A 25,046-nucleotide genomic window follows, 5' to 3' on the forward strand; every position below is an offset into this window, starting at 1 on the left:
TCACTTTTGTGATACACTGTAGGTTTGGGGATGGAAAGATCTGTTTAGGCAGGTTTGCAAGCTGTGAATGTTTTTCTGGGTAAATGGGTGCTGCTGTTGCCCCTGCAATGCTTTTGTCACTTTTAAGCCCATCACAGAGATCGTCTTTTTGACTTCCAAAATCCACCCTTAACCGAGCATTAACAATGGTGTACAAAAGGTAAAAGGAAAAAACAAAGTATATAACAGTTTCATCTTTGATATATAGTGAGAAAACTGTTTTACGAGGGATGTATGGAGACTTTGTGTATATTGTACAAATAGAAAAGGTTTAAAAAGTAAACGTAAACCCACCTCTACACTAGATTAAATGACCTGGTTTCTAGGGAAAAAATATGGGTTAAATACAGCAAGAACACACATACACAACCCCTCCTTATAAAGAAAGTGTTTTCCCAGTTCTAAAAACTGCCATGGTGGTCTCATATTTGTCATTTTTGCTGAGCTTAAATCTTCCCATAATGCTTAAAGGTCATCTATAGACTGGTGTACAAGCTCTTTAATGTGTGCATGATACAGAGCTTATTAAACTTGACCCAGTCTTGCCTATATTACAAGCCAACTGAGCCATTGCACTTTCAGGGCCCATAACCTGGCCAAATAGAGAAGCAAAACTAACCCTGTAGTTCTTTTTTTTTTATTTTTTTATTTTATTTTATTTTTTTTATAATTTTTACCCCTTTTTCTCCCCTTTTTAGCGCATCCAATTGTTCAGTTAGCATCGTGCTTCCTCTCTGTCTATGCCGAACCCTGCCCTGACGGAGGTGATTGAAGCTAACCCGTATCCCCTCCGAAACACGAGCAGCAGCCAAATGCATCTTTGCCACCCACACATTGACGAGTTTGGCGCCACCTAGCGTTGCATGCGGAGAGACACACCCTAAGTGCACCCCCTCCCATCTCTGTGTAAGCGCCTCCAATCAGCCGGCAGAGAACGCAACCGCATTCTGACAGAGAGAGACCCACATCCGGTTCTTTGTCCCACCCCCCACATGAGCAACCGGCCAATCGTTGCTCATATAGCCACTCAGCTTCGAACCGGTAAAGCAAGGCTGGATTCGATACGACGCTTCTCAGAATCCAGCCCTGGTTGCAGCGCGTTTCTTTTTACCGCTGCGCCACCTGAGCGGCTACTAACCCTGTAGTTCTGATGCAACATGCCAAATCCATTTAGCAACATTATGAATGCTCTTGTCTGGTGAGCAGAGCAACTATAGAGCTAAAATCCAAAAGCTTGTAGTACTAGCCGGTAGCATGGTGTAATAAGCAGTCCCACTCCTGCTAAATCCTGCTTGAGTGCTGGAACCAGACCATGCAGCATGTTCACACAGAGATGATCTGTGCCATAATCTGTGCCATCTCTTTAGAGCGGTGCTTCCATTGCAGCCATAATCATACTAGTCGACCCAAGTTTAACTGACTCTTTTTAAAAGTGTAAGAACAATAAGAATGGGCAATAACAAAGCAAGGGGTACGTCTGTACAATGCATTTATGCATAGTCCCTCTTTTTAAATTTTTTTTTAACTTTGTCCTGCTTCATCGTCACCATAACAACCTTATATAACCTGTATTAAAATGTATAGATTCTGAAAAGCTGAATGTTGGAGAGATATAACAAATGTACGGCTGTTCCTAACGAGAAAATAATTAATCAAAATGTACACAAAGAAATTTAGCGGACAAAAGTAATGTTTGTAATTATTCCTTTTGTTGGCATAGGGCTACTGGATTAAAGAAAACTGTAATAAAGTAATTTTAATATATGTTTGTCCTGTTTGATTTGTTTGTGGGTCGTGTCAATATTGACATCAAGTACTTGGGCACACATAATTGGCTGCTCTATTTTTTTCTTTTGGGTTTTATTCCTAAATCAGCTGTGGTAGATAAGAACTTTTTTAGAGCAGTAGATATACACAGGTTGAACTCCTATGACTTCACATAATAAAAAACTTTCTAATACTGTACTTGATGCTTCTTTGACGTCTCAATTCCATGTCAGCTTGTGATCTAAAAACCACAGTCCAATATCTTAAAGGATTTTTAAATGTCAAAATTTCCCACATCAGTTTGGTGAGTAAATTAAGCTTATGAAAGCTTATCAAAATTACAATATAATTAAAGCAACATTATGCAAAAACAATAAACATGGGTATAATATTGTATGTGCTATGATAAAAACATTTAATGGATGGGTCAAAAATAGCAAATAAGGCTATTTTAACCACAACATTTAACCTGGTCTTTGTATGCATTGTAGTGATAAATAGCTGGGCCTTAACATGGAAAAGGGAAGGTACTCCTGGTATAGAATATGGTAATAGTTTGTTAAGATAATCTAAAAAAAAAAACTCTAATTGGTAGTTTTTTGATAAATAAAAATTAATGAATGGTTACATGATTAGTTCTAGTGGATTTATTTAAAAAATGCTCATGTTCTGTCTAGAAAGCAGATGCTATGAACGAGCATGTTTCCTGACCATGTTTATTCCTGAGCAGGTTCATTAGTTTAATCAGATGTTATAGTCTAATACCTGCATTACTTCTAGAGTATGAGGTTTCTTGGGCTGATTTTATGTGGTCTTGATTTCAAACTGCTGTGCATGCAATTTATCACCATCAGGCCTGTGCTTTATCGGATTGCAATAGCTGCTGATACATTTTGTCATTGTGTGTGTGTGTTTGTACAACCAGACATTTTTTTTTTACAAAAATGTTTTATTGATACTTTGATTCTCAACAGAACACAACAAACGAATGTTCTTTGGTTGTAAAATGTTAATATCTTTCATTTTCTTAAATAATATTTACATTGTGAATTGTGTAACAAGAGCCACATGACATCTTTAATGTTGGTCAAACTTGGATGGATAGGGCTGTGTGAATGTGGGTGCTATGTGTTAGAGTAATGAAATGATTACTGTTTTACACTACAGTAATCATAGAGAACACACCTCATATAGGAGAGTGACAGGAATTACTATATTATCTGTGGTAGAAGTGCTACACAGAAGCTTATTAAAAGGCCAATTAAGTACCTCATTTGGTGTGGGTGTGTTTCAAAGTATTATTTAATGATTTAAGTCTGAGATTTTTAATCTGGGCCCTAAATTGATCAAGAAGTGTCCACTAATTGGATGGCCTTGTACTGTACTGTAGTGTAACATAAATTCAAGCATGAAAGCATTATTAGTGAAATTTAAAGTGATAAAGCAAACAAATGTGACCAGATTTCATTTAGGGTTATTCTGTTTAAAAAGATTTTGTCACATCAACCAGCCATAGGGACCTGATTTTAAAAACAGTTAAAGTTGCCAGCTAAATAGCCCATGTGCATAAGGTTTTCCTTGATATTCTGCATGGGTTTAGAAAATAATTAGGAGCCTGATCAAGTTTAACCATTGCCCAGAGCTTCATCACTAGAGGCTGTAAATAATGAACACACTTGGTGAATGCTGTGGTATGCAGGGTTGAGTGGATGGTGTGTGTGTGTGTGTGTACAAGGGTAATTGTGCTTCACTGAGTGTATTTCAGACTGTGCCGTTGGTGTACTTGGAGAGCTTATTTTCTAAATCACAGATTCGCTTCTCTTGAGAAAGAACCGCAGCCTTCAGACTCTGAATCTCCTCCACAAGTTTTTCCAACAACTGAGGCTAGTAAGCAGAAAGGAAACAGGAGCACAAGTGCAGAGCAGAGGAAACAGGAATGAGAAGGAAGAAGGATTAGAAGGATGGTTGGTTGAGAGGAGGAGGAGGAAGGGAAAAAGAACAAAGGGTTGGGGTGCAGAGACATGAGCAGAAAAAAGTTTAAAAGACAGGAAACAAAAATGGAATCAAGTGATAGGATAATATACAGTTGCAAGAAAAGTTTCCAACTTTCTACTGCAACTGTATCTCTAAAGGAAGTTTTTTTTATTGAAAAGAAATAAAGACATCAGTGGAAGGAAAGAAACATGAGAAATAAACAGCATACTTACTGGCAAGCTGCTTCCTTCAACAGTAGACATACTCCTGCGAGTTGCAGGCCTGGAGTCCAAAACATTTTTCTTAGCCACCTTCAGCTCTCTGCTCTTTGGGGGAATGTAGCCATCTCTTAGGGAGATTAGAATGGGGTCTTCATCTCGCCCCTCCAGCCACTCCTCAGGTTCCAGCCCTGGCTCTGGACCGGCTGTGTCAGGATACAGATCATCCTGGAATAGATCCGACTAGAGGGGCAAAAACAAGGATAACAAGGGGCGATGAATTGAAAAGAACATCTTTAAAATGAGTGATGTTTGCAAAAAGGTACTTACCTTTCTAGGAACTGTCATAGTAATAGGCTCACACTTCCTCTCATGAAGCTTATATAACCTGAACACAGAATCAGAGTCATTTGTTCACCGTTTCCTCTGTTTATTTACTGTACAATCAAATGCTTGCAGCCACCCCTGGAAATTATTGAGTTCAGATGTTTCAGCCATACAATTTCTATGAGGTGTATAAAATTAATCATTAAAAAAATTAATAATGTTTGATAAGGAGGAAGTCGCCTGCACAAAGTTCTGACCTCAACTCAACTCTCTCATCCAACATCAGTGCCTGACCTCAGAGATACTCTTTTGACTAACTGGGCAGGAATTCCTACACATATGAGCCCAATTCTTGTGTACAGCTTTCCCAGAAAAATCAAGGCTGTTTAGCCATAATTATGAAAACTCATTTATTATTAATGACATTGGTTATGGAATCAGATGCCCAACCTGCTTCTGGTCAAATATTTGGGCATATAGTGCATACTATTTGTTAATAAATGATATATTTAATAATATTAAGACCTGTAAGTAGTAAATGGTTTTGGGCTAAATAATGTCTAAATATTTTAAAAGCTCTTTATCATTTAGCATTTTTCTATTTGCTCTACCTTCAGATCAGTGTGTGTGTGAAGTTTTCATCTATCCCATGAAATATGCCAGTAGTTAATTGTCCCTTAGTAGTTTGTTGTGAGTAAATGGGTAAGTGTATGATGCGCTATGGTGGATTCAAACCTATGCAACCCTAATCAGGATACGATATTTAGAGTGAATTTAAGAATAATGTAAAAGTATGCAGACATGACCACATACTAACACTGCCAAATATAAAACATACCTGGCAATCTCACACTTGCTGACGTCTACTCCTCTCTTGGGCATAAAACCCATGCCTCGCTGTGGCTCTTTGCTGCTGTATGTGCTGACATAGTGCACGTATGGGGGCTCATCTGTGATCTCAAAGTAGCGAATGCTGCTGTCCCCCTGGAAACAGAGAATAAAGAATTGAGGAAAAGACTCAGAATGATACGCAAGTGTATACTGCTGAGCATCAAATTAAAATTATCAAAATGAAAAGTTGACATGTACCTTGCCACACAGGTAAACCATGCTGGTGTCTGGATCATAAAATGGCAGTAATACTCCATTACTTGTATCCAACTCCAAAACTGCAATAGGTTCCTCGAAATTTGTCTGTTAAGAAGCAAAAAGGATATTCTAAATGTACTGATTTAGTAAGGAAGCATCTGGGTGATACAGAAGTCCAAAAGCTAGGAGTTCTGCAATAGATGTAAACTGAAATAAAGATTTAACAAACAAGTAAATAATTTGAAGGGCAACTAAACTGCTAATAATGGATGGGCAAGGTTATAGGTTTATCTTTGTTCCAAAATTGTTGTAAAATAGTCTAGAACTATTATACACAATTTCAAAATGTATATAAATTGCCCAAACCAAAATCTGGAAGTAAAAATAAAACAGTGACAACAGTTACCAAGTAAATAATTCACTGGAAAAAAAACTGGAACCTGGCAACCAATCTGTAATTAACTGCCCACATCTTAGTAGATAAAGCAAAATATGTAATTAGCTACTCTCCAGCATTCTGTTTTTTGTGCAATCCTCCCTTATTTGCATAGGTCATGTACACATGGTATAAAAAGGATTTACCTGTAAATGCCTTTTTTGCACAGAACTGTGTCCCAAGTGCATTAAAAATCAGGCACCGAAAGCTTAGTGTATCTAGCACACAGTGTATATATGAATCTCTGTATGTTTTGTTGGGGTCAGATGTGTGTATATAGTGTTTCTTCATTACCGGGTCCCAGAGGCCGAGCTCTCTTTGACTCATCCTGGTAAATCCTGTAGTGAAGATGTTGCCCTCTTTGGTAAAGATGGCTCTCATGGGCCTGATGCCCTCATGTGGTGCCAGTCGTTCCTGCAGGACCAGAGAGTCAGAGTTTAGAGACGGACACATCAAAAAAGTGGACCTTCCATCTTGAGCTTATACAAAATGAAAGGGAAAGGGATTGGCGCCCTGTTCAGGGAACTCTTGAGCCCTGTGTTTCCCGGTGGAACCAACTCCACTGTGACTCTGACCAGGATAAAGCAGTTAATAAAAATTAAATAACAAAAACTATAGCATGTACAGTATTTATCCAGGCAGGTACCTAATCAGCATTTAACTTATTTGGCTTAGTTTTATGAATTACTATCCCTTAATATTTAACTACACACACTCACCGCCACCACCTCTCTCTTTCGCGGGTCACAAACACGAACACGGCGGTCTTTGCAAGTTGTGCAAAAGAGGCTGCCATTGTAGTTCCAGCTAACATTGTAAATGAGGTCAGGGTGATCATCCATTGTGATTAAGGACTCTCCAGTCCCCACGTTCCAAATGATGATCAGGTTATCACTACCTATTAAACACACACACATAAAAAAAAATATATGGATCAAAACATGAACAAGAAATAAAACTAATATTTAATCATCTATCCAGTAGCTTTGAATGCATAAGCCAGCAGTCTCTTAATTGTGCTTACTTAAAGCCTCAGTAATACATGAATTGAAGAGGTTGCCATACCTGCTGTGAGAAGGATGTTGCGGGCAGTGGGGTGCCAGCTGACAATGCCTACGCGTTTGGAGTGGCCCTCCAGCACTACAATGGGCTCACTGATGGGCCGGGTTGGAGTGTGGTCTGGAATCTGCCATACCTGCCCAGCAGGGAAATAAAACATGCTTAAATTAATTAACTCATTTTTAAAAAATAAACAATTTTAGTGTAGTAATAAATAATATATGAAGACTTTAGTTTCAAACCTAAATAAGTTTAATGTCCCATTTTATTTACATTAAACACTTTTACTAACCTGAGGTACTATTTTACATTTCCAGATAACACAATCTTCTTTTGATGCTTTACAAGTGCACCCACTTTAAAAATATCTAACAACCTATCACAGATAAAGTTTCACAACAGTTTAAAATATTTTTTTTAATATTGAAGCCTAATGTTAATTTTTTTGTACAGATCTTTAATTATGCTGCAATATACAGTATAACAATTTAAAAAATGCAGATAAAAACATTTTACAAAAAACTACTACAAAATACAAACCCTTTTTCTAGAAAAGTTGGGATGTTTTGTTTCAATGCAGTTGCGCCATTAGGGAATCAATGTACTATATATTCCTGAAGGTCAAAGCAGAGCTAAGTATAGGCTAAATATGTCCACTAAGCTCTGCTAAACACAACCATGCCTTACAGCTATTAAGCAACACAGCCAGAGCACAATACAATTATTGTATGTTGTTAGACAGACCACAAAATGCCTTGATGTTTTAGAAATGCTAAATCTTAAAGTATACACGCCCTCACCATGGTTGACAGCTGCAATGAGATTTCTGCACCAGTTGTGAATGCCATACACATTTGTAATACAATAGAACATGATGTCAGGGATATTTATATTTCAGAATGTGCATTACACTTCAAATCCACAAGAATGTAAAGCACAATTATGTAAAATTGACTATTATACCCTCTCATTTAAATGCATTCTCACTGGATATGTCCACTAAAGTATGTAAAATCTAGACTGCTGGGCCTACACCATTGTAAAGGTTATATACCACATAGTGCTGTACTGTGGCTGTCGCATAGCATCAGAGTCCTGAGGACCTTGAATTAAACACTTCCATTCACTGTCTGTGAAGAGTTTAGCATGTTTTTTTACAATCCGCATAAGTTTCTTGGTCTTCAGCTTCTTCCTATCTCCCATAAATATGCAGAAAATAAATTGGCTACACTATGTTGCCTCTAGGTTTAAGTAATTGTTTTTGTAATGGTTTGGTGATCAATGGTATCCATCTGCAGCACTCCCAATGTATCTGCCCGACCAAGCTTTATCTGGTGAACTAAATGGTAAAGTAGAATTCATCAGTCCAGAGAATAGGTGTTCTTTGCTTTAAAATCCATCAGAGCTATACATCACTTTAGCCTAAGCTTGCCATTTCTCATGGTGAACCTAGTCTAGTATGCATCTGCAAAGCCATATAAAACCAAGTCCATACATCAAATGACATAAAGTTCTTGTGCTGACATCGCCTCCAAATGCCAGAACTTAAGAGTCAATACTAACATTGTTGTGTTGTTCTGCTTTACAACTATTATATTAGTGGCCTGAACATATGACTAATGTCTATGGTTAAGTGCTTGATTTGTATAAGTATTATAAATAGGATGTGGCTAAGAAGGGGTGTCTTTCCAATTACTGTTGTCCATGTAGTATATGTACACATACTTGAGTGTGTATGTTAGTGTGTGTGTGAGAGTATGTGTGACAGAGAGAGATAAAGATAGCAAGTGCATGGGGTTGTGTGAGTTCATATAACTCATCTTTGTAAAGCCCCCCTTTCAGCAGATCCCACTGGTTCATCTGAACACACAGTTTTATTTCATTTATATGTGATTTTCCAGTGTTGTACTTGTAGATGTAACAATAATATGAAAGCAATCACAACTAATGTACTGTGTAACAGCTAGTCTTTCACCACAGAGCAACCAAAGCAAGCGCCAAGGCAAGACAGATAAAGGCAAGAGTTAAACATTACCATGGCTGTGGTGTCTTCAGAGCCGCTTGCCAGGATGTTGTCATTGTGAGGACACCAGTCAATATCGAGGACAGGTCCAGAGTGTCCCACCACAAGAGGATAGTTCTTATCCACACGTCCCACCTACGTAAAACATCAAACAACAATGTGAAACTTTTGCTATTTTTACATTGGACAAGCTAATATTGTTTTCCTCAATAACAACCATAATCATGGTAGATTTACATGTGTAGGAAGTTAATAGTGTTCAGGATGTGCAGTTTTGACCACTTCTTTTCATCTGCCAGACAAATGTCTCACAGGGAACAGGATCTACTATCTCTCAGGCACATTAACCAGCCAGCAGAGGCTGTAATTGCAGCAGCAATAAGGGACCAGTTTGACAACTGTGTCAACATACTTTTGGTCATTTGTGTGGGGTCAGTTTAGCATATCAGATTTTTTTTTTTTTAAACGCAGTAATTCTGTATTATGCAAAACTGTTTTCTTGTTGGTCACTGGTGCCTGGCACCCACTTCTTTTCTAGGTTGTGATTTCAAATCCTAGGACTAAAAGCGCATGTGCAGGTTCCTCGCCTGGGCTGCTTCATCCGCAGCTGCCCCCTGCACCCTTGGTATGTATTTATAGCCCTGGGATGAGGCGATGAAAAGGCGTTTTTGATTTTGACTTGTCTGGAACTGGGCCGGGTGAGAAATCAGGCAGGTTATTTATAGGGTGATTTTTAAACCCTGCTGCTACATGCTCATGTATCTGTGTAATGAGTATGCATATGGGACTACACTCACAGATTCTTCAAATGTTTTATAGCCTTTCACCTTCCCAATACAAGAGGACCTGTATATATATTTAAATAATTCCCAGTGACCATCTTTTCATAATGACAGTCTAATATAGTCACAGTGCTTTGAGGGACATCACAGATAGACAACTTCCAAATATGGGACTGTAGCTAGGTATTTATCATTAATAACTGTTTTGTCCTGTTTAGAGTCCAGCGCCACCATGAAACATTTGCTCAGGAGTCCCATAGTGGCTCAAGGGCCCCTCCTAGTTCCTAACAGCAGTGAGTAATTTTGGGATGAAGTGGTAAATCTGCATTCCTAATAAACTGACAAATAAGTCTAGAGAAGGGCCCTTCTTTTTGTTACTGTTTCAACAGCTTTTAGGGACTCTTTCATTCTCTTATTATGGTTCTGCACACCAGATAGATGTTAAACATCTCAAACTTAACAAAAAAATACTAAAAGAAAAAATAAGCCCATGTGCTCAGGAGTCCATATAGTAGCTCAGGGGTCCTAAATGGCTGCTTATAATAATTATAGCAAAAGGCCCTGACAATAGCAGATATATTATATTGTGCCAGGCTATCAATTACTAATATCAACAATGATATTTCTCAACCCATTTAAATGTTGAGTGCTTGGGTGGCGCAGTGGTAAATTATACTAGCCCACTGCCACTGGAATCCAGGTTACAAATTCCCACCGGTGCTACTGACCAGTCGGTCGTGTACATACAGACATGATTGCCTTTGTCTAGTAGAATATGGCCAAAGACTGCCCTCCTGTTCTGCGTGTGTTACTGCACTGCACCCAGTGATTCTGGAAGAAAATGTACTTACCAGGATAAACTGGTGGTAAAATATGATGATGATAATAACATATATAACAATAACTTAAACACCCCCCCCCCCTTTTTTTTTTTTTAAACAATTCTGTGATGAGTGGGTTGGGTAGTTGTAGCTTAGGTGCTGGACTATTGATCAGAAGGTTGCTGGTTTAATCCTTAACATCACTGCTGGGCCTCTCAACCTAGCATGGTATTTAGTCATAACTGTAAGTTACCTTGGCTAAAATGGTGTCTAAAAGCCACAAATGCATAGACCTGAACAGATGAGTTACTGCTACCAGCACGGCAATACACAATGCCACAATCTGATGTTATGTTTTTTGGCTTCTTACCTTTGAGAGAGGCAGAACTAAAAAAGATCCACCACCGCTAGACTCTACTATAACAGCCAGGAACTTTGGATTGACTGCACAGAACGAGCTGTCCCATGTCACCTTGGAAACCCGAATGTCATCGTAGCTCTGCTCAGCTTTCGCAGACTGACCGAAAACATGCCGGAACTTACTCTGGCGCACAATGCTGCGACTCATCACTAGAGTGAAAGAAAATAGTTCTTTTTCAATAAACTTAACATTATTATGATGTTCTAACATAACATTGTGCACTTAAAATAAAAGCAGAAATAATAAAAGTCATTAGATAATTCATGATTTGTGTCTTACAAATGATTTTAAGCTACTGGCTCATTTCTGTGAATTTTTTTCTGTCTTTTGGCTGCTCCTGTATTTAAGGGAGCAGATCATTATGGTCCACATACCTGATGTGGCACAGTTTTAACACTGGTTGCCCTTCCTTACGAAAACCTTCTTATTTTTATCTAGGCTTGGGAATGGCACTGAGAGCGCACTGACAAGTGCCACCACCCAATAGCTAGGCTGTTTGGCCATCCAGATTTAAGTAGGGTCATAAACTATTTTTTTTAATCAGACATTTGCCTGGATTTTAGCCTAGTAATCGAGTTAATCAGTGTGCGAATACCCTTAAAAAGATAATAATAAAATAATAAAAAGATAAGTAATAATTTCACATACTACAGTAAGGAGAAATACACATTCTACATATACAGTCTGTTACAATAGCCCACCACCGCTAAGGTCCTGGTTAGAATGCAAACAGCCACCTGGACATAAATGGCTATTGCGCTCTGTCCTAGGATTACCTATCTTGCTCCAAGTGCTCCTGTGTGACCCACCATTATCCTGACCCAGAAAAAGTGCTTGTTGAAAAATAAAAGATTAATAACGCAGTTCAACATTAATTGTGCTTTCAAACAACCAATGATAAACTGACATAGCATAAAAATGTAAACTTGAATTATATATACAGTGTATCACAAAAGTGAGTACACCCCTCACATTTCTGCAGATATTTAAGTATATCTTTTCATGGGACAACACTGACAAAATGACACTTTGACACAATGAAAAGTAGTCTGTGTGCAGCTTATATAACAGTGTAAATTTATTCTTCCCTCAAAATAACTCAATATACAGCCATTAATGTCTAAACCACCGGCAACAAAAGTGAGTACACCCCTTAGTGAAAGTTCCTGAAGTGTCAATATTTTGTGTGGCCACCATTATTTTCCAGAACTGCCTTAACTCTCCTGGGCATGGAGTTTACCAGAGCTTCACAGGTTGCCACTGGAATGCTTTTCCACTCCTCCATGACGACATCACGGAGCTGGCGGATATTCGAGACTTTGTGCTCCTCCACTTTCCGCTTGAGGATGCCCCAAAGATGTTCTATTGGGTTTAGGTCTGGAGACATGCTTGGCCAGTCCATCACCTTTACCCTCACCCTCTTCAATAAAGCAGTGGTCGTCTTAGAGGTGTGTTTGGGGTCATTATCATGCTGGAACACTGCCCTGCGACCCAGTTTCCGGAGGGAGGGGATCATGCTCTGCTTCAGTATTTCACAGTACATATTGGAGTTCATGTGTCCCTCAATGAAATGTAACTCCCCAACACCTGCTGCACTCATGCAGCCCCAGACCATGGCATTCCCACCACCATGCTTGACTGTAGGCATGACACACTTATCTTTGTACTCCTCACCTGATTGCCGCCACACATGCTTGAGACCATCTGAACCAAACAAATTAATCTTGGTCTCATCAGACCATAGGACATGGTTCCAGTAATCCATGTCCTTTGTTGACATGTCTTCAGCAAACTGTTTGCGGGCTTTCTTGTGTAGAGACTTCAGAAGAGGCTTCCTTCTGGGGTGACAGCCATGCAGACCAATTTGATGTAGTGTGCGGCGTATGGTCTGAGCACTGACAGGCTGACCCCCCACCTTTTCAATCTCTGCAGCAATGCTGACAGCACTCCTGCGCCTATCTTTCAAAGACAGCAGTTGGATGTGACGCTGAGCACGTGCACTCAGTTTCTATGGATGACCAACGCGAGGTCTGTTCTGAGTGGACCCTGCTCTTTTAAAACGCTGGATGATCTTGGCCACTGTGCTGCAGCTCAGTTTCAGGGTGTTGGCAATCTTCTTGTAGCCTTGGCCATCTTCATGTAGCGCAACAATTCGTCTTTTAAGATCCTCAGAGAGTTCTTTGCCATGAGGTGCCATGTTGGAACTTTCAGTGACCAGTATGAGAGAGTGTGAGAGCTGTACTACTAAATTGAACACACCTGCTCCCTATGCACACCTGAGACCTAGTAACACTAACAAATCACATGACATTTTGGAGGGAAAATGACAAGCAGTGCTCAATTTGGACATTTAGGGGTGTAGTCTCTTAGAGGTGTACTCACTTTTGTTGCCGGTGGTTTAGACATTAATGGCTGTATATTGAGTTATTTTGAGGGAAGAATAAATTTACACTGTTATATAAGCTGCACACAGACTACTTTTCATTGTGTCAAAGCGTCATTTTGTCAGTGTTGTCCCATGAAAAGATATACTTAAATATCTGCAGAAATGTGAGGGGTGTACTCACTTTTGTGATACACTGTATATATATATATATATATATATATATATATATACAGTGCTCAGCATAAATGAGTACACCCCCTTTGAAAAGTAAGATTTTAATCAATATCTCACTGAACACAGGAACAATTTTCTAAATTTTGACAAGACTGAGTTTCATAGAACATTTCTTTAACCCATAACATAAAAGTAAGGTTAATAATATAACTTAGATTACAAAATATTCAATTTTACTCAAACGAGTTGATGCAAAAATGAATACACCCCACATCAAAAAGTACTACATCTAGTATTTTGTATGACCACTATGATTTTTATGGACAGCATTAAGTCTTCTAGGCATGGAATGAACAAGTTGGCGACAAATTGCAACGTCTATCTTTTTCAATTCTTCAAGAACGACCTCTTTTAGAGCCTGGATGCTGGATGGAGAGTGATGCTCAACCTGTGTCTTCAGAATTCCCCGTAGGTGTTCGATTGGGTTCAGATCAGGAGACATACTGAATCACTTACACCCTGTTCTTCTTCAGAAATGCAACAGTGGCCTTAGATGTGTGTTTTGGATCATTGTCATGTTGGAAAGGTGCATGACAACCAAGGGCTCAAAGTGATGGTAGCATCTTGTCCTGCAATATAGAGCAGCACATCTGTGAATTCATGATACCATCGATGAAATGCAGCTCCCCAACACCAGCAGCACTCATGCAGCCCCACATAAGGACACTGCCACCACCATGTTTCACTGTAGGCACCATGCATTCTTCTTTGTACTCCTCACCTTTGTGACGCCATAAAGTTTGGAAGCCATCAGTTCCAAAAACATTTATCTTGGTCTCATCCCTCCAGAGTATAGAGTCCCAGTAGTCTTCATCTTTTTCAGCATGGGCCCTGGCAAATTCTAGGCGGGCTTTTTTGTGCATGGGCTTCAGGAGAGGCTTCCTTCGTGGATGGTACCCATGCATGCCATTCTTCTGCAGTGTACGCTGTACTGTGTCACGGGAAAAAGTCACTCCAGTTTGGCTTTTTACCTCTTTAGCTAACTACAGTGAACTTGCATGGCGATTTTCTTCAACCCTTCTCATCAGAAGACGCTCCTGTTTGGGTGTTAACATCCGTGGATGGCCTGGACGTCTCTGTGAGATGGTTGCAGTTCCATCTTTGTTAAATTTTTGTATCACTTTTGCTATAGTATTCTGACTGATCAGTAAAGCTTTGCCGATCTTCTTGTAGCCTTCACCTTTCTTGTGTAAAGAAACAATTTTCTTTCTCAGGTCTTGTGACATTTCTCTTCCATGTGGTGCCACTGCTGACAGCATGAAATGGGATGGGGTTTTCTTTGTTAAGTAATGCCCTTTTAACTGTCAACTGTCTGCTGGACACCTGTTTAATGAATAATTAGACTCACATGTGGTTAAATTCGTGTTAATTAGAATTTTGTAGTCTAAACTCCTAAGACTTTCATTGGGGTGTACTCATTTTTGCAACATGGTCTTGAATGAATTTGTTGAGAAAATAACTTTTTTGTGTGTACAAATGAACAAATCTTGTTTGCAATCAATGGCCCACATTTGTAGGAGTATTTTGTAGTATAGTACCCCATAGAAAATGTTGATTCTGTAAAGAAACTAAAGGTTTTCTGACAAATCTGTTGGGGTGTACTCATTTATGCTGAGCACTGTATATATAGAATGAGAGAAAAATAAAAGTAACAAAATACATTGAAATTCCAAATATGTCCTCACAATATTGGAATTTCAATGTATTTTGTTACTTTTATTTTTCTCTCACTAAATAAATGGAGCACATACTCTTTTGTTATTGTGACACAAATGTACACCAGCTGCTTAACATAAAATGACACCATTTTCACCAAACATTTAACCAAATGTAATGATTTCTGTTATGGATTTGAATTTGTACAGTCCTGACTAATTTATATGACTCTGGACTAGAAATCCGTACCTGAGATAGACCTAGATACAGCTGCAATAGCAATATGCACTTGCAAATGGTTCAAACATTATCATTCAGTGTAAAAAATCAGAAGCTAAACATGTCTACTTAACTCTTAATTCCAAGAACTGGAAGACAACTTACTGATCACAGCTAACTGTGCAAACTTCAGTAAATTAAACTAAATATGTAATTAGCCCTATGGTAGCACTGGATCTCAATATATGAACCCATAACATAACACAACACACACCTGTAAGGGCTATGCATACTCCAAAATAATTTGAGATTTTGTGGGAGATTTTTCATGATAGTTTGTGCAATTCAGCCTCATATTTTAGAGTTTATAGATTTCATAGATTAGAGCTCAAAGAGAAAAAACAGACACCATCCAGACAAATCCTATCTGAAATGAACCCGGCTGTGCAAAATGTCATCTAAGAATGGACTGCATTTCATATTAAGTATGCTTAAGCAGTCAAAGACCAGGTTGGGTTTCTAAGTTGTCAGCAAAAAAAACAAAAAAAAAACAAGAAAGCACATCTCCGGTGTGCATCAACACTGGACCACTGAGCAGTGGAAAACATTGCCTGACCAGACTAATCTGTTGCATCATGCTGATGAAAGGACCTGACAGTAACATGAGTCTAAGAGGCCATCCTGTTCACTTGGGTGTTGAAGCACCTCTTATATGCTAGCCCACGATGAGACTTGATCTTGTAATCCTGGAGAAAATAGCATGGTCCACCGTACATGGCGAGGCTCTCAGTAACAATTTACATGTGTTAGTGGAGCTAGCCTCTGTACTTTCTCTGCCATTACGGGTGTTGGAAAAAGTTGCCAAATGAACATGAAAATGAAAATTGAAAAAATAATAGAAATAAAAATAAATAAATAAAAAAAAGTTGATAAAGCAATAAGCCACGAGAGGCCGTACGTTACTGTGATTTTTAGCACGGGGATGACGTTTTGGCACGACGCGAAGCGGAGTGCCTAAAACTTCTTTCCCCGTGCTAAAATCGTAACAGTAACGTACGGTCTCGAGTGGCTTATTGCTTTTATAAAACGGCGGTCAACATAAAATATAATAAATACAACAATGTTTAATTCATAAATGTATTTATTGTGTATAAACTTACAATAAAGCATTCTTCCGCGACGCAAAATAGTTCGATTAACAGTGTTGCTAGGCAACATGAGGGCAAAAATAACATTAAATTTTTCTTTTCAGTGGCGTATTAATATGGAATGATGTGAGGTGATCATAGGTGTGCGTTTATCGGGGATTTTACAACGGCTTCGAACGCGGCTCAGCCAATCAGATTTTAGGACCGGAACTATCCGTTTTATAATATGCAATAAAACAAATATTTTAATATTTTAATTTAATTTTCCAGTTTATTAAATATTCCAGTCACACTGGTTTGGAACATTATTAGCAGGCAAATTGGTAACAGTTAAGGGTATCTTGATTGAGTATAAAAGGGGAATCCACCAAAGGCAAAGATGGGTCAAAAAATCATCAGTCAGTTAAAAAAACATTTCTCAATGCAGGATCGCAAATAATTTAGGTCTTTTACCATCTACAATGCATAATATTGTAAACCTATTTAAGAAATCCAGACAAATCTGAATCTGTGTAGGGCAAGGCCAGAGACCACTGTTGAATGCTAGAAATCTTCAAGTCATCAGGTGGCACTGCATCCAGACTTATCATGCTACTGTGATAAATACAATCACATGAGCTCGGCAGTACTTCAGAAAACCTTTGACACTTTTGACACAGTCCACCTCTGCATCTACTGTAGAAATGCAACCTGAACAAAACTCCATAACACAAATAAGCCATAAATCAATTCTACATAGAAATGCCACCAAGCTCCCTGGGCTGAGCTCATATCAGATGAAATGAAAGCCAATGAAAACGGTGCTGTGGTCAGATGAGTAAACCCTTTAGCATAAGCCAACATCTCTTATGATATGATATGTAGTTGACAAAGCAAGCAATCTAACCTTCTAGTCAATTTACCTTCTAAATGTCTTCCAATTTGAAGGTGTAATGTAATGTAATGTGCATACATTGTGGCTGTACCTTTATATTTTTTCTGCTTTATTATGATGGACTGAACTGAGCTCCAAGGTACGTTTGGATCTTTCATCCTGCCCCATCTCTGAGATTTTCTATGATTAGATTCCTGACTTTGAATGTTATCTTGTCTAACTTTTTTCTTGGACAGTCTGTACCATAGTAATATACCTCTCAAGGAGACTAACTATCTATTCCTGTTAATTATGTTACATGACATTGTGTTGTATATAGCCTTTATTTATTTGACATAATACAATGTTTTATACTGATACTGTATGAGCAAAAGTACGTGGACACCTGATCATAAGCCTGTTGGACACTCCATTCCAAAATCATGGCCAGCAATATAGTTTGTGTAGTTTTCGAGGCTTTGTGAGAATTCGTACTGTTTCTGGGAGGTCAGGGACTGATTGTTTGACAACAATGCCTGGCTTGCAATCAATTATCCAGTTGAACCCAAATGTGTCTCAAGGGGTTGAGGTCCGGACACTGTACAGGCAACTGCAGTGACATCAAAGTCTAAATAGACTTTGTTTTGTGCACAGTGCACAAATGCTGGAACAGGAAAGAATCATTTCCAAATAGTTGCCACAAGTTTAAAGCATATAATTTATTATTACCCTTAAGATGTGGATGTGGCTAAATGTTATGCACACATTTCATGCTAAAAACTTTGGCTGCTGTGTAGTACGTAGTGGTTGCAAAAAGGGCAACTCGTCAGCTCTGTACATCTAACTCTTAGTGTTATTCTATTGGCAAAGAAAAGCTCTACAATACATACCAATTTATACAATATAAATATATACACAATATATTGCTGCTGTGTTTTTGTTGTTGCCATGTTCACACAATACTATGTCGCCCTGTCATGATGTTATTCTGGGAAGCTTCCCAAGATCGCAGCTGACAAAAATGAATGTGCACACAACTATCGCCGACCTAGTCACACCCTAGCGATGGTTTGGTGTCCTGTTTGGGGTGTGTTACTGCATAGAGCCTGGTGATTCCAAGGAAACTGAACCCACCATGACCCCAACCAAGTGGTAAAACATAAAATGAGGGCAGTACTAGTACTGGACTAGCAATCAGAAGGTTGGTGGTTCAAGCCCCACCTCTGCCAATTACTAATGTTCTTGTCATTCTCACATCGAATTTGGTCAAATCCTGAAATGTTGTATATGGGAGGACATTTAAAGTAGACTATTCCTTTAAAAAAAAAAACATTTACCTGCAAATTCTCTTAGGCAGAATTTTAAATCTTGGATATGTGTATTAAATATTATTGCACTGTCTTATAGATATTCACTCAGTGTATTCAGTTGTAAATAGCTTGAATAATATGTGTAATTTATTTTTTAAATGTATGAATATGCACATTTTAAAAGAATGCGTGGTCATGCTAACGGACCTCTCGGTCGTTAAATAAACTAGCATAATGAAAATATTTGTTGAACATTTTAAAAGCTTTACTTTATGTTTTTAATGAATATTATACTTTTATATATAAAGTTACCTATATTTTATGACCACTTAAAAACTTTTACGTAACTCATTTTAAACTAAAACTTTTACCTGAGACTGACCCATCTGCCCAATATAAATACCGGACCGAGTGGTGAATCAAAAGAATCGAACACAGAACGAATTTAGCCAGCGGCTCGAGGGAATCGAATCTGTAAAGTGAGTCGTCATGCTCATCGACAGATAGAGTAACACGGTCACTTTCCTAATATAGTAATGCTAAACCACCTCAGCCTTCCAGTCCCCCAGTCCAGCCTTGTACTACGGGGTCATTACAAAAAGGCACCCACGTTTTCCCCACTAAGGAAGAGCAGTTTTTCTCAGTCACACAATATTTCCCCTCCCATTCGCACCTGGATATTCGCCATAAATATTCCTGTCCTAAAACCCATCCTCCTGTCTGCATGCACAGGCGTCTGCATCAAGTATGATAACCCGAAACGAAGTGCGCAAGCAGCGGGCCACACCACTACCCTACCACCACCACCACCACCCTACCTACCCACAGACCCGCACTGCTGCGTGACATGGCATTAACCCTACTGACCAATACAAAACACATTATTATCTTAAATACATCTCTTACCTCTGTAGTTAGTGGAATATAAAACAGGTGGTGAAGTCCTCTCACCGCTGCTGGTGTATTATGCTCTTCAGTTTATTGAAGGTGTGTATGTTTGAATTGTTTAGTGTGTGTGTGTGTGTGTGTGTGTGTGTGTGTTTAATTCCAGCAGATAAAGTTACCGGACTCGTGAAAAACACTCGCGCGAATCTTTTCTCTTTACGAGCACTGTTCTCCGGGTGCCCAGTAAAAGAAAGAAGAGGAATAGATTTGGGGTTGACAGGACAGGGGTGAGAAAGGGAGGGTAGAAGAGAGGGGGGGGAGGGAGAGGAGACAACAAGGCGGTCCTGGTTATTTTGGAACCGGCTCTTTTAAACTCGACGGCGAGCTCGAGCTCCGCGCCACAACAGCACGTGGAGTTTAGAGTTCTGACTGACATTCCGGCTCCTCTCAGTGAGTCAGAGTCGGATCAGTCAGCATTCGGCTCCCAAATGGCTCTTTGTTTTCAACATCGTTGCCATTTTTACTTAGATAAGAGTTTGGATGAACGAATGCAGGAGCTGTGGAAAGATTGATTTGGGTCCACCTGACACTTAGGTGTAAAGAGTCTCTGTAAATCAAAACACAATGCCTGGCCGACCGATAGCACCACTTAAATTTAAACCCTGAACTCAACCATGACAGGATGGTGTATTTAGACCACTGAACCACATGAGTGCTGAGTGAATCTTTAGCTGTGTTCAAATAAACATGTTTACAATATTTATTCATCATCCTGGAGACCCTCATATCACACCATCTGGGACCCCATTATAAAGGTTTCTGTTCTACAACATTAAAAAAAAATGACAATCTTTTAGTTAAGTAGATTCAAAACTCCTCTCTTTTTTAAAATGTTTTAATAGTCACAGTTTAAGCAGAGTAAAAAGAAAAGCCAGTCTCACGAGGAACAGAAAAAAGACCAAATTGCACAGTACATCAAACATACAGGTGACCCGATACACACACCCAGCCAGCATGCTTCCAGATTACACACTACAGATTAAAAAAATGTGAAACATAATAAAAATAAAAATAAAAGATAAAGTGCATATTAAAAACCTCCCCATATTTGTTTATACATTTCTAAACAAAAATTCAGAAAGGAAAAAACTGCACTTATGGACTAAACACAGACTAAAAAAGGTGCTCACACATTTACAGTCATACACATCCGTTAAAATCAGGCTATATAGCCGTAAATCCACTAGGCCCCAACAGATCTATATTTTATGTACCACGACTTATTCCACTCATAACTGAATAACATGCACGCTAATCAGACATCCATAATAACATTACACTCAATAACATTACATTCATACCTGAATGTATTTTTAACATTTCTTTATCTGACTCATCCACCCATTCAATTACACACTAATCCTCAGACAGTTAGGAATCCATTACAGATCAGAAAATAAGCTTTCTGCAGTATGAGATTACAGACTAAACGAAATCCTGTATGAAATGAACCAGTTGACAGAAACTGTGCAGTTCGTTTATTGTTAATGGGTCCGGAGTAAACCTGCCCCATCAACCCCATCAGTGACTAATCTCTGACTTTGTGCTCCTTAATGTATATCTGATAGGCTACAAACCTACCCTGCAGTTTATTTCCGGTTTTGTAAGGCCCACTGAGGTATGTGTGGATAAATTACACATTACAAATTGTAAAAGACTCAGTCACACACAAACACAAATTAAAAAACAGAGCCCAGGTCACACGGTATTGTAGGGGGAGTTCAAGGTCCGACTTTTTAGCCTTGTCAAGGGATGTGTTTTCCCATACTGTTCTCGTGTGGCCACAGATATTAAGGCAGGAGCTGGCACTGGAGTGAAAGCTGGATCCTGCACCTTCCCTCGCCTCAAGCACTCTTCGGACAGTGGGGAGACTGGCAGTGGCATGGGGGCCCTGTGGCTGTGCTCTGCTTCTTCAGTCCGCAAACTGACCAACCTTTTATCCAAATGTGTCCCAGTCAAAAAGGGGCGAGACGTACTGGAGGGAGGGAGGGAAGGTGTGCGCCTGGGTAAAACCCGCTTCTTTATTGAGGTATCATCGTTAAAGGAGTTAGGGTGGGGCTTATCGGTGCACAGGGATGAAGAGGCAGGACTTAGCTCCATGTCACTAGCAGAAAGTTCCAGGATGCCTAGCTTAGCCAGTGAGGCAGAGCGCTTTACCAGCGATGAGGGCATTAAGCCAACTTGACACATTTTGTCCTCAATCTCTTGAACGGTTAACCCTTTTTTACGTTCGTTTTCAGCCCAGATCTGGCTGAGTTCCTGGTCTGGTTTGTTACCAACCTTGGACAGGAACTCACCCAGCTGTTTTAAAGTCTCCCATGTCTCCTTCAGCTGGTACTGTGAAGAGCAGTCAGTGCTGGTCTCTTTCTCAGTTATGCCCCCTAGAAGAACCACTTCTGAAGAAGACCTGGATTTATTGGAATGGCTGTGCTTCAAGTTTGTGGGACTGGCGTCCTCTAAAAATCCAGTGTGTCCACGCTCTTCTTCCCTGAGACTAAAGTTGCACTTCTTTCCCACCCCTTCCTCCACAGGAGATGCCTTTTCCTTTGTGGTGCTCTCAGGCTGATAATGGCAGGTTGACACAGTGCTTGGATCAGAATGAGATGAAGTGTGCTCGGTTATGTCTCTGCAGCTGCTGCTGGTGCCAACAGTGGAAAGATTTGAATCCACGAGGGCACCCGATAGCAACGTGGAGGGTGAAATGTCCTGCTTCATCTTCTGTTCTAGCTGCCTGGTGGCTCGGCGTACTGTACCTTTCGGCCAGTCAGCCTGCGTGGCCTCTTCGAGCTCTGCCTTGTGCGCTTCAGCAACTTCTGGTGTGTTTTTGACAGACTCCTCTTCCTCCTTTAAGCTACTGGAATCAAGTTGGCTGGTAGGAGGAGGGGGAGGGGTTATACTGTGCCTTACGGACTCCAGTTCTGAGACCAGGTTACAAACTGAGACACTGCAGCTCTCCTGGTAAAGAGAAACAGATATGGGTAAGACAAAGACCTTATAAAGTCTTACGTTGTATAAAACAAAGTTAGCTGACTGCATTTTTGTGCAGTAGGACCTTTATGTAAACAAGTAGTTAGAATGAAATGAACATTTGGTAAACATTTAAGTCAATATTGGTGTGTGGTAAATACTGTAGCATTTGTTTTCCTTTGAGTAGTGGCAATTTTAAAAAAGCTGCAAAGTCTCAGCTTTTGCGCAGACCACACCAAGCCTGTCAAACACTGTCTTAACAAACTTTGCTTAATGCACAAAGTTAGAAGCATATTGTTTATTTTATATGATTGATTTTATACACCTTTTAGCAAGTGCTGTGGCTAAAACAAATGAACCCAGTGAGTAGCACAGGTGTTCACACACACTTGGTCATATAGGGTAAGTACTGTATAAATCGGTCTGTCTGTTAATAGTGGGTTGAGAATTCTTTGCACAGTTTTAATCTTCTTCAGTGAATTGCAGCACGACATTGTCATCTTCTCCCAAACTCTGGTCTACCTAATCACATTGTAAATCAGGCCCCTTCTTGTGTATCCGATAGATAAAATAACTTGCTGGCACATATGGACATAAAAATGATGTAAATGATGTATGAGACACAAAAAACACAACAGCCTAGTCTGAAACAGGTGACTCATTTTCCCACAATAAAGACCTGTCTTCTATTACTCATGCTCAATTACATGTCACCAGAAAATATTTGATCCTATACTCCAGTTTCATTGGGTGTTTGTTCCACATAGTTTTGAATGGTGTCATAATTAGTTATGTTTCTAAATACACTGGAAGATTTTGATGTTCAAAGAACTCAAAAATCACCCCTACATATTACTGAACCATTAAAAATAGAAAATTTGTTGTATTCCTGTTGCTTGCCACTAGCAAAAAGCAGACTGCACACAACTCTGAACTGATTAATATATGAGCTGTATGCTAGCATCGCCTTGAATAAAAAACCCATTTTAAATAAAATAATACATGGTTTATAGTCCAAATGCAAAAGCACTGGTAACTGGAGTAAACTAAATAACCTGTTCACCGGCACAGCCCTAGTTTGAAAACCGACAACAATAAAAATAATGAAGACCTCAACATTCAACATGCAACATTCTTTTTCACCAGACAGTGGCAGTCCAGGGCATAAGTTTGAACAATGCATGGTAATGGTGAGATATGGAATGTTCATACACTTCATTAAAAGAGAGGGTTGGGACTTACTTTCAGCAACACTACTCCGTTGCTGCAGAATAATAATAATAATAAAATATTTAGTCTGTATTCAAGGTCTTTCTGAGCAACTGAGTTTATGCAACTTCTTATACAGTCCCCTCCACAATTATTGGCACCCCTGGTAAAGATAAGTAAAAAGCATTATAAGAAATTGACCTCAAAAAAACTAAAAACAAAAAAATAAAATTAATTAAAAAATTAATTAAAAAGTTTATTCATAGGAAAAAATGTAATTCCTTATTTAAATCATTCAAAAATCCCTAATTATTATTTAAAAAAAAACACATGTACCACAATTATTCACACCCCTAGAAAATCTTAGACTTGCAATTTACATAGTAACTGAATTGAAAGTTTGTAATTTTTGTGGTGGTTTTCAATTTTATTTATGTTTGTTGCTGTTGTTAAAAAGAGGGCAAAGTGTAATTACATCTTGTTAAGATTATATAACAATGTTTTGGAATTCATATTCAGAAAAAAAAGAAACTAACTACTTAATAAAAATATAATCAACAGATTAGTCAATTATCAAAAGAATTGTAAGCTTTTCATAACTCATTTCTACTTGCATCTGTAGCATTTGAGCAGAAATGATAAACAATACTTATGACACTTTTCCCTGTACTAATAACATAAAAAATAGATTCTGATTTCTTTACAGGCAAATACACAGTAACTGATTTTTGGGCAGGTTTGTATAATTAATGTGTGCTATATAAACACAATAAACACACACTACTGTGTATCCAGTATGTTATTAGTTGCAATATAAATAAAAGTCTTTTTAAATTCTGAAATGACATTTTAGCGCTAAATGTTTTTTAGCACACTTAGTAATCATGTGTGTTTGACTTCGCTAGACCCGCAAAATGAGGAAAGACTCAATAAAAAGTAAACTACTGTACGTGTAGAACATTCATACACACTCCAAAATATTCACAAAATTCTTCCAGTACAAGAATGTACTGCTTTAAGAACTGACTTTAATGTTTTATTACTTTATTATCGGGTAATGAAATTAGTTTTGAGAACTGTTTTTCTGTTACAAAGAAAAGTGAGAAATTTACGCTAGTTTTTTAGATTACAGACAAAGTAGAGTTTAAAAAAACTGGATTGTT

At 38.8% G+C, this 25,046-nt stretch overlaps 2 protein-coding genes across 5 annotated transcripts in view; both read right to left on the reverse strand.

The window, feature by feature from the left end:
• Nucleotides 1-2,783: 2,783 nt before the first annotated feature.
• Nucleotides 2,784-19,869, reverse strand: coro6 (coronin 6). The gene is made up of 11 exons (XM_063012212.1): nt 19,669-19,869; nt 10,906-11,105; nt 8,945-9,067; nt 6,916-7,045; nt 6,570-6,748; nt 6,145-6,264; nt 5,415-5,519; nt 5,164-5,309; nt 4,329-4,386; nt 4,014-4,241; nt 2,784-3,690 (listed from the first exon to the last, which is right to left on the reverse strand). Exons 2-11 carry the CDS (start codon nt 11,101-11,103, stop codon nt 3,568-3,570), a joined length of 1,410 nt encoding a protein of 469 aa, XP_062868282.1. The 5' UTR covers nt 11,104-11,105; nt 19,669-19,869; the 3' UTR covers nt 2,784-3,567.
• A 657-nt stretch (nt 19,870-20,526) lies between these two features.
• Nucleotides 20,527-25,046, reverse strand: part of ssh2b (slingshot protein phosphatase 2b) — a 37,761-nt gene continuing 33,241 nt past the window's right edge. For all 4 annotated transcript variants that reach the window (XM_063012208.1, XM_063012207.1, XM_063012209.1 and 1 more), the window contains one exon: nt 20,527-22,662. In XM_063012208.1, the coding sequence (XP_062868278.1) occupies nt 21,406-22,662 (1,257 nt within the window). In that variant the 3' untranslated portion in view covers nt 20,527-21,405. The remainder of the gene's footprint in view (nt 22,663-25,046) is intronic.

The sequence above is a fragment of the Trichomycterus rosablanca genome, chromosome 16, assembly GCF_030014385.1.
Source record: "Trichomycterus rosablanca isolate fTriRos1 chromosome 16, fTriRos1.hap1, whole genome shotgun sequence".
NCBI classification, from domain to species: Eukaryota; Metazoa; Chordata; class Actinopteri; order Siluriformes; family Trichomycteridae; genus Trichomycterus; species Trichomycterus rosablanca.

Bases quoted from the DNA above. Each gene is read 5' to 3' on its own strand.
- coro6 (XM_063012212.1), bottom strand. From the start codon at position 11,103: ATGAGTCGCAGCATTGTGCGCCAGAGTAAGTTCCGGCATGTTTTCGGT. The intron at 4,242-4,328 runs GTAAGTACCTTT...TTGCCCCTCTAG, and splicing joins CTATGACAGTTCCTAGAAAG to TCGGATCTATTCCAGGATGA. The intron at 3,691-4,013 runs GTAAGTATGCTG...TCTGCTTACTAG, and splicing joins TTGAAGGAAGCAGCTTGCCA to CCTCAGTTGTTGGAAAAACT.